The sequence below is a fragment of the Diuraphis noxia genome, unplaced genomic scaffold, assembly GCF_037042655.1.
Source record: "Diuraphis noxia isolate RWA-SAM2 unplaced genomic scaffold, SU_Dnox_SAM2 contig0002, whole genome shotgun sequence".
In the NCBI taxonomy this organism is placed as follows: domain Eukaryota; kingdom Metazoa; phylum Arthropoda; class Insecta; order Hemiptera; family Aphididae; genus Diuraphis; species Diuraphis noxia.
In genome coordinates, this window is record NW_028301712.1 from 59,978,336 (window position 1) to 59,988,182 (window position 9,847).

At 26.6% G+C, this 9,847-nt stretch overlaps 1 protein-coding gene across 1 annotated transcript in view; it reads left to right on the forward strand.

The window, feature by feature from the left end:
• Window positions 1–6,172, forward strand: part of Cow (Proteoglycan Cow) — a 37,477-nt gene extending 31,305 nt beyond the window's left edge. The window contains exons 4-11 of the mRNA XM_015509456.2: window positions 2,025–2,173; window positions 2,272–2,495; window positions 2,564–2,765; window positions 2,827–2,989; window positions 3,055–3,152; window positions 3,366–3,503; window positions 3,590–3,758; window positions 4,770–6,172. Of these exons, the coding sequence (XP_015364942.1) occupies window positions 2,025–2,173; window positions 2,272–2,495; window positions 2,564–2,765; window positions 2,827–2,989; window positions 3,055–3,152; window positions 3,366–3,503; window positions 3,590–3,729 (1,114 nt within the window). The 3' untranslated portion in view covers window positions 3,730–3,758; window positions 4,770–6,172. The remainder of the gene's footprint in view (window positions 1–2,024; window positions 2,174–2,271; window positions 2,496–2,563; window positions 2,766–2,826; window positions 2,990–3,054; window positions 3,153–3,365; window positions 3,504–3,589; window positions 3,759–4,769) is intronic.
• The last annotated feature ends 3,675 nt before the right edge of the window (window positions 6,173–9,847 follow it).

Sequence of the window (9,847 nt, forward strand, 5' to 3'; positions counted from 1 at the left end):
TTAAATTATAACTACACATTCCTCTTTCGTGTGAACTTTTTTAGCGTTTAGCCATTATATGTTACAGTCCAAATTTTTCTATGTAAAATGCGTCTGGATTTTGAGCTGGGCCAAACGGGTATAGTCATAGACTAATATATATATAACTGCTACACATTAATTATAGTCAGTGAAAATGAAATGTTATAGGAAGTTATTAATTATGTTCGGAAGAAAAACGTGAAATTACAGAAAATAGAAAAATATTTACCATGTTTTTTGTAAAAAAATCTGTAATAATATACGTTATCTTATTGAAAGTCAAGATAATTTTATTTCGTCGTAATCTACAATCCGTGATTGTACGGCACTGCATCTTTGATCTCTTAGAACTTATTGTGATTTAATGGACTTAGATTATAAATTATATATCATACCATAGGTACTACGACCTGTGGGCATATTTTAAGAATATTAATAATTTATAATATTTCATGTTTATAAAAATAAATATTTATATAATATAGGTAGAAATGCACGATATTTTCAATAACATATTATAAAATATTTTCGTGATAACGGTACAATATATATTTAAAAAAAATATAAAGTAAAAAATAAAAAACTGATTACTATTAAACTTTAAACTTTTTTAAATGTTTTCTATTAACTTTGCCTAACTCAATTAAAAATGATCATCGACTTGACCAGGCTTGGACAATAAACTAATGTAGGTATATCAACAATATCTTATTAATGTTTTTATCCTGTATTATATTGTAATGCAAATTATAAAATTAAATGTGTTTTTTTTTTTTTTGAAGTGATATTAATTTCATGTAATTTCATATTTGTTTGTATGACAATAGATAAAATTTAAAATATTTTGTGTCCTGATGGTTTTTATAATGTAAGCTGTATAAGACATTAAGATTCCTCAAAAAATAAGTTTAATTAAAATTTCTTTTTAAGTGCAAGCAAAGTATGTCTTAATTTAATCGTTACTACGCATATTTTTTGCATGCAAATATAGTAAAATGTATTACGCGCATAGTTTAACGAATAACCATATTTAGTAACTTGTATATATCTACTAAACTAATATTATACTGCGTCTACCATACAAAATGTATTGTAATCATCTCTTGTGGGTTGATCATATTACATTGGACACATCCCACATTGAATAATTTCGCAGCTTTCTCGTATAAAAGTTATGATGACAGAAATTTTGAGTTTATATCTCAATACATTTTTAATTTACATAATGATTATTGAAATCCTACATTTCTACATAATTGAGAAGTTATATATTTATTAAAATTTTTTTTTTTGAATTTTGTTATTATAGTAGGCTGCAGAAACATACCTACCTACAAATGACCGTTATTGACTATTTAGCATGAATTGATGATTATCATTAACTATTGAGGGTATAGACGCATATTCTATTATATGAGCTGAAAAATTCATTATAAGTGTTATAACTAATTCGTGTCGTAATAATAAGTAAAATATACCTACCTATATTATTTTGTTGAATACTTTTGGAAAATAAAATGTTCTTATTTCCGTTAAGAAAGTTTTATCCCCGCCGTATACACGTCGCTTTAAAGACCCTTGTTGGTTTTTATAGTTTACTGTTTTTATTTTAGTATATGTATAATGTAGGTATATTCATTAAATGTTGGACACTTCCCGAGAAATCACTTAAAATATGCCACTGCGTAGAACAATTTTTTTTATTGTTTAGAATAAGAAACCTTTGTAGATGTTTCTGAAACATGCATCAACATAATTGACTTAATTAGTTAATATTTTTAAATGTTAATTAAAATGGTAATAACAATACCTATTATTAACTACCCATTTAGTATTATTAATAAATCGATATATTTTTATTAATTACTGTCTTATTAAATTTTTCGAAATGTGCTAAAATGTTTAATAATCAAATCGATGATAATTTTGAATCAAAAAACCTTAAATTGTAAAAAACACTATTATTATTAATTTATAATTATTTATTAAATTTTAATTTTCAGTAGGTGTAACCCGTGCCCTGTAATGAAGCCTACATTCTTATGCGGTTCTGATAATCGTACATATAGTTCATTGTGTCGTCTAGATTATCATAACTGTCTTCATACCACAAACATAAAAGTAAACTGCAAAGGATTTTGTCCTTGCAAAGGTATGCATTAATCAATATGAACTTATAAATTCATTGTGCTTTTATTGTTTATTATAATTATTATTATTTTTACTATTTGAAACTTTTTCTTTTAACAGAACAAGAAGATGTTGAACGTAAAAAACAAAAACAAGCTGAACGCATGACAAACTTTATGAACAAATATAAAGCTACACTGGAAAGTGAGAAATTGAAACAAAGTACTGTTGCTCCAGTATCCAAATATGAAGAAAAGTACATTTTTGCACCAGAAGATTTCAAGTATGAAAACAAACATTATAAATACATCAAATATATTAAAAACAACAATCAATTAACTAAGGTTTGTAAATTAATAATTTTTACCCAAAAATGTTTTTTTAATATTATATTTATTGGTTTTACTTTCAGAACTCTATTTTTGAACCAGTCAAAGATAAACGCCGTGAAAAAATGGATAATGAAGTCATTGCAACCAACCAAGTATCTCATCCTTCTTGGAACAAAGACTGCCCACCTTCTGCATTGCAATCTATGGGTGACCGACTATTGGATTGGTTTTCAGTGATCATGGCTGATGCTAAACGCAGACGTACAAAAAATAAGGGAAAAGGTAATTAAATTAATTTTAATTGTATTAAATACTTTGTATTTAACTTTAAAATATTTTGTAGCTGTAAAATTCATCAATGGGTGTAAATGGGAAGTTCGTTGGATGTACCAACATCTGGATTTGGATTCAGATGGAAAATTATCATTGCAAGAACTTTATGACTTAGAACACGATAAAAATGAAATGTGCATTAAACCTTTCTTAGATACTTGTGATACTGATGGGTATGAATTTCTTTAAAAATTAATATGCTGAAAACTTAATTTAATTCTATATATTTATTTTTTAGTGATATATTTGTAAGCCCTTATGAATGGTGTCGATGTTTTGACAAAACCGATCGTCCATGCACAGCTATCAAAAGAAGAATATCACCAAATGCTCTAGGTATTAACATTTTTAAATGTCATTAGGTATTATTATCACTGAAATGTTTACATTACCACTAAAATCAATTTTATTGGTTATATATATTTAGTTATATAAATATATTATTAATTAATGTTATTTTTACAGTATATTTATCTTTGAAAAGCAATAAATAATAGAGATCAAACAAAATTGTAATATTTATATTTATATATTTCTACCTATTTTTAGGTGTTTATGTTCCAGCTTGTGATTCTGAAGGATACTATGAGCACACTCAATGTCATTCTTCAGTAGGTATGTGCTGGTGTGTTGACAAACATGGCGTAGAAGTGCCTAACTCGCGTGTTCGAGGAAAACCAAATTGCTGTAAGTGTTTAATTATATCTGAAATGACCTACCCAAACAATTTGACACAGTAAATATTCTGAACATGAATTAAATTGACTTTACAGCAGCCTTATGGTATGGAAAAGAAGATAACCAAAAAGATAAATTTGTGGACAATGGTGTATTAGACAGTGATACGGATATGGATGATGAAGATGGAGATTCAGAAGTAGAAGGCAGCGCTGATCAGTCTTTAGAATTTTAAAAGAAAAGCAATTCTATCATCAATCACTGGTAAATTTATATATATAACATTATTTATTTTACATACATATGTTCTCCATGTTCCAACATAATTTAAGTTTCCTGAAAATGAAAGCTAAAAGAAGAATCTTATGGAATGAAAAAAGGTAATTTTAAAAATAATTTTTTCACCAACCTGGGCTTGTTTAAAAATTAAACTGGGGCTAATTCTCACTTTTACCCCTATCTTCTAATGATGCCACAGTTATAAAGTGTAATGTAAAGTAATTCTTATTCAAAATCCAACTGAAATTGTTCTTATAAAGATACACTGGTGCTGCTGGAACTTGACTAATGTATTATTTTAAATTAGTTATTAACTAACATTGAAATAATGGAACCTAATAGAACTCATTAGGTTATAAATATTGAAAATATTCATTAATAGATAGTTTTGTAGAAAAAGTGTACTAATTTTATCTCAAATTAACCAAATATCTTGATTCAAATACAGAGAATTTTATTGTAATATTTTTTTATTTAACAGACTACATTATTCTAAAACAAGATGATACCAAAATATTTGCAGCTGTTGATATTTTTAAGTCTAATGCTACATTTTAATGCAACATTTAGCTTCAAAAAATTATTTCTCACAAAATTTGTTTAATAACATTCAAATTTCATATAAAAAAAAAACTAAGTTACTTACTTGGTTTTTGTAATTTATTAATTTGCTAAAATATTATAAAGTGTCATAAATACTTGAGCTTATTTTTCATAGAAGTTTTTAGTTTAACATGTAAATGCTTTAAATATAAATTATAAACTAATGTTTACTCTTATTAACTTTTTAACCACGAGAAAGGCCAACAAATCCTTTTATGTAACATTCCACAACTATGTATTCCACTGCGTACATTTTAATTAGACCTGTACACTTTTAATTAATATATATTCTATTATTATTCATTAAAATGTTAATAAAAATGTTATCACAGTTATATACCTACTGACAAAATGAAAAAAAAACTTATAATTTATCATATGTTTATGTTTCAGTACAACTTCTGAACAAGTTATATAAATAATATTTTCCAACAACTAAAGAGTGAACAAAATTTGTCTAAGTTCATAATTATCATAACCCTCAACTACAATGCAGTTTTTAGATTCAGTGCTTTTTTTTTTTTTTTAACAAAATTTATTAGTATTGTAGATTAGATATTATGCTGAGTATGTGTTCCAAAATTAACAAAAACATTTTTTTCTCAATAGGATTAACAATGTTAATACTCCAGAGTATTTTGCATATTTGATGTATTAATTATTATTATTAACTAACTATTCTAGTAAATGTACGGTTGTGTGTACTCCCATTTTATTTAATTAATGTATTAAAAGTAAAAATGATTAGATAGATAACAGATTATTAAATTGTATTCCTCCTCCCCTTCTACCTTGTGCCATTTGTTTTTCACCAAACCCTATCCTGTAACATGTTATGTACTTACTTTCAGTAGGTCATTATATTAATTTTATATACGTTTTTTTTTATACATTATATTTATGGTTTATGTTTTAATTGTATGATTTATAAATAATATAGTGTATTGCACTTAAATTTACCTTTTTTAATATGTTTTGTAAACAGCATAATATAAAAATAACTCCTGTAATTAATTTTAAGGTCATAATTAATTGTATATTAGAACTTTTCTTTTCATACACTACCACTACATTATATAATTTAATAGCTATGGACGAGCAAATGATTACATGGATAATATGATATTCTTCATTGTTTATCTTATTGAATAACTTGTTACTTAAGTTCTATCAATTAGTTTAAACAATCTCTCAAATTATATTCGTCCAATTATACATAGTTTACTTACCTATGAAAAATATCAATGTAGTTGTTAACTTTTAATTTTGGTAACATTATTTTTGTCCATTTATAATTAATAAGGTTATTTATTATAAAAACTACAAAATATTGTACGACTATTCACATTCGCAGATTTGCCGTCCATGATTTTTATTTGTATTTATATATATTTTTTTTTGTTACCAATAACGTATGATCCAGATTTTATTATTATGTTCTTAGTATTCTGATTAACGCAAAATTTATCAATTAAGATTTTCACAAAACATTTAAAAATTAATTATTTGTACCAAATTTATTAATCATTATAATGTTGAATTTTTTTTTTGTTTCTCAAAAGTGTATGTAGGCCCATTTCTGCCATTATAGATGACTTGTTGTTGTATAGATGTTTAGAGTTGTGTTTATTATTGACATTGTCATTTTCTCGCGTCAGTGGGTTTTAATTTAATTATTATCATTATGATTATTATATTATTATTATAATTATTAAAATTATTATTATTATCATGTTTATTAGGCAATATTATTTATTGTAACTTAAAATTATAATATATGAATCGGTATAAGTTAATTTTACTTTTATTGAGTTCATACCTACCTAATTTAATTTTTTTATTTAAAAACTCCTTAGAAACTGTTGTTCCGATAGTAATTCGAACAATACGCATAATTTATTATTTATGAATCTTGTTACATCCCTAATCGTGTCAATATATGCATCAACTTAGAAATGAAGACGTGATATCTAAATATATAATTATAATTCATATTTATTTAACATGAGTAATGTATTTTAATATAAAAATATAATAATAAACTTAAAATTTATTGGTGAGCAATGTTAGAAAACCTGATTGAAAATTGATAGTTAAGACTACTGTACACGAAGGAATTCTCCGGGTCTCTTAACATAATTTAGTATTCTGGTTGATTCATATTCCTACTTTCAGATGTCGAGACTTTTCTAGAAAAGGTGTGTGACAACACTTTTATAGTTTGATTATTTTAAATTTTAATGCTGTGTTCACTATGCTCTTCACACCAGTGGCGCCGATCACCTAATTTATCAATGACACATGTCATAGTAGATTTTATAACTGGGGGGCCCACCAAGAGGTACTGGGTCCTGGTTGTGGTTAGGTTGTGAAAAAATTAGGATGGGGGGGGCAGGCCCCAGAGGGGCCTCTGAATGTACGATGTCATAGTATTTTTTAAACACTTCGGCGCCACTGCTTCACACTGACTTCAACATGCTTATGGTATTAACTGCCTAATTAATGATATTTTCATAATTATACATATTTTATTGGGTACTTAACAATTTGTTGGTATTTTTCTTATCCTAGGGATTAATTTATCAAATCATTAATTAAAATTTGTATATATTAAAAATTAAAATGTTGGAAACATATAAAACATTTTTTGTTTAAAAAAGTATCATGTGTATATTTTCAAATATTTTTATTTATTTTAAAATTATCTAATAATTTACATTAAAATTGTATTACAATGTATTGCTATTCATATGATGGTGGTCCTATCCACTCCATACCACCAAAGTTAGATTAAAAAAACAGAAAAGATTTTCGTATAATTCCATTGACTATTAGAATGGTTTTTGATAATTTTATAGATCAAAATGCATTACAGTTATATTATACACCATTACTCATTAGTCATTAGTGATTGATGGATCATAATATTACAGTAGAAAATAAGCAAAATTAATGTTGTGGAGAACAAACTTTTAAAATTCAATTTAATCTCAAAAACGAATATAGTACTTATGTACTATTAGTACACTTTCATTTAATGATGAACAGAGTTTTCCTTAAAACGGCTAAAACCTATGTATTCATAAATTACCTACTTCACATTCTTTGCATCTTGTCAGTTTCAATAGTTACCCTGGATGAGAACCTATCGATTCTGCCTATGTAGCATCTATTCCGTCAGAATCGACTCTGGAATCGTTGAAATCTCCCCTAGAGAAATTTTTTTCGACATTGGAAACGATCAAAAACATATTTAGAAATTTCATGGGTTTGGTTATTCAAGTATATACAATACGTTTTATTTTATATATACCTGAAACTTAATATTTTTTTTTTATTTTCATATATAGGGTGTCTCGTGAGCATACACCCATTATCCGTAGAGGAAGACTCACTGGCCAGACAAAAACCAGTTTTTCGCCTTTTATCTATGAACTAAAAAAAATATTAAAAATCAAGAGATTATTGAAAATAAAATGTTGAAAGGTCTACAATTTCTGAAAAATAAACTATAAAATAGGTATTTTTATTTTTTTTTTCAATAATTAAAAAATAAAATAATAATCGACACCCTTGACTATGCGAGTCTAATAAAATAAAAAAAACACATTTATGATATAGTTATTTACTCAATTCTCAGCGGGACACTCTTTATATTTTTATATATATTTTTTATGGTTAGGGCTTCGACAACTGAGGTCATTAGCCTGGGGAACTGTAGGGGAAGGTACTGTAGGTTTTAACACGTGGGATTTTGGCAGAATTTTGAATGGGCGCCCGTGGGTTTCTGCTATGCCCGGTTGGGGGCCGGCGTCCTCTCTCTCCAGCCACCGCGAAATGCCCTAAGAGCGATGCCGCCCGTGACCGAGATTCGAATCCGGCGACTGCGTGCGTCGCAACCGACGCCTTAGTCCGCTCGGCCACTCCACCCCGTTTATATATTATGTATTTTTAGAAGCAACTGAATAGGACTTCTATGTAGTTGATTTGTAAACTTATACTTTTCGTTGAACACGTGACTATATGTATTATATCGGTAAACGCGTTTTGTCGATCGTTGTCATATATTATAGTATGTGGTTTATTTGCGACTGGCTTGTTTTTACACGGGATTATGATTATATATTATGACAGTGGCGTACCTAATTACGGTGATTGATTTAGGTGTAATATCTCCCTCCATGACCTTTTTTTAAAAAAAGACTGTTTAATTACATTTATTTAGTGTTTTAACTATAAATATTGCTATAATTATTTTTTAATAAAAGGCAAATTAAAAAAAAAAGAAAAAAAAACTATAAATACTATAATATACTTTGTATGGATACTTATTATAGTCTATGATTTATTGAAATAATAATTTTAAAAATAAACCCCCCATGAAAGGAGTGGCGTGTCTAGCACAAAATAATTGGTTAGGCCCGGTTTTATCTGTACCTAATGCATTTGTTTATAACTATCTATTAGGGAAGATTTTTCCTATCAAATGAATCATCGCATAGGTAGTGAATTTTGGGTTTCCAGTTTTGACTTATCCTTTTTGTACCATGGTTTATTTTTTTGTTTAGAGAATATTAAAAAAAAAAAAACAATTTTTAACAATATTGATTAAATACTTAGAGCAATATATATATATATATATATATAATAGAAAATATAACTTCAGTGTTAATTCTTTATAGACTTTTAAGAGAGAACAATTTAAAAATTAACAAAATTATAAAATAATATTAATTTATAAAGTAAGGATATTTACAAGACTCATCTACCTATTTAATATTAATGATAATAATAATATCATTTTCACTTGTGATAAAAAAAAAAAAAAAAAAAAAACAGTCATCAAAGCCTAGTCGGCCTACCATGTAAACACGTCATTAGGTATAAGACTAAGCCCTGAAATGAGATAAGTCATATCATACGAAAGCGCCAAGTGCCGAATTCTTAGGTACTTATGTGCCATGGTTAATAGATAAACATATTTATTTATATGAATTCTCCTCCTAACAAAAAATTAAAGATATCTCACGAAAAAATAATTGTTCAATGGAAGAAATACCAGGATGGTGAAATAGATCGAATATAATATGTGAAAAAAGTGGTATTAAAAAAATCAACCGATTTATCATATTTATATTTATTTGTATAGTATTTTAGTTTATTATTGACATTTTTATACATTATATTTATATTTATTTAATATTTTAATATTTAATTTTTGCACGTTTGGCGCTTATGTCATATGTTGGATATAACAGGTGAATAATATTAGATTGGCATATATTCTACACATTTCGGCGCAAATAGTATGTAATTTATGTACATTTGGCGTTTATGGCAAGCATTAAAGAAATATCAAACTATCAAAGACAACATTTCATCCACAATAATCAATATTTTTAGTAGTGGTGTAAAGACAACCCAACTCCTGCATAACTTTGCTCCAAATTGTAAAATTTTTTAATAACGTA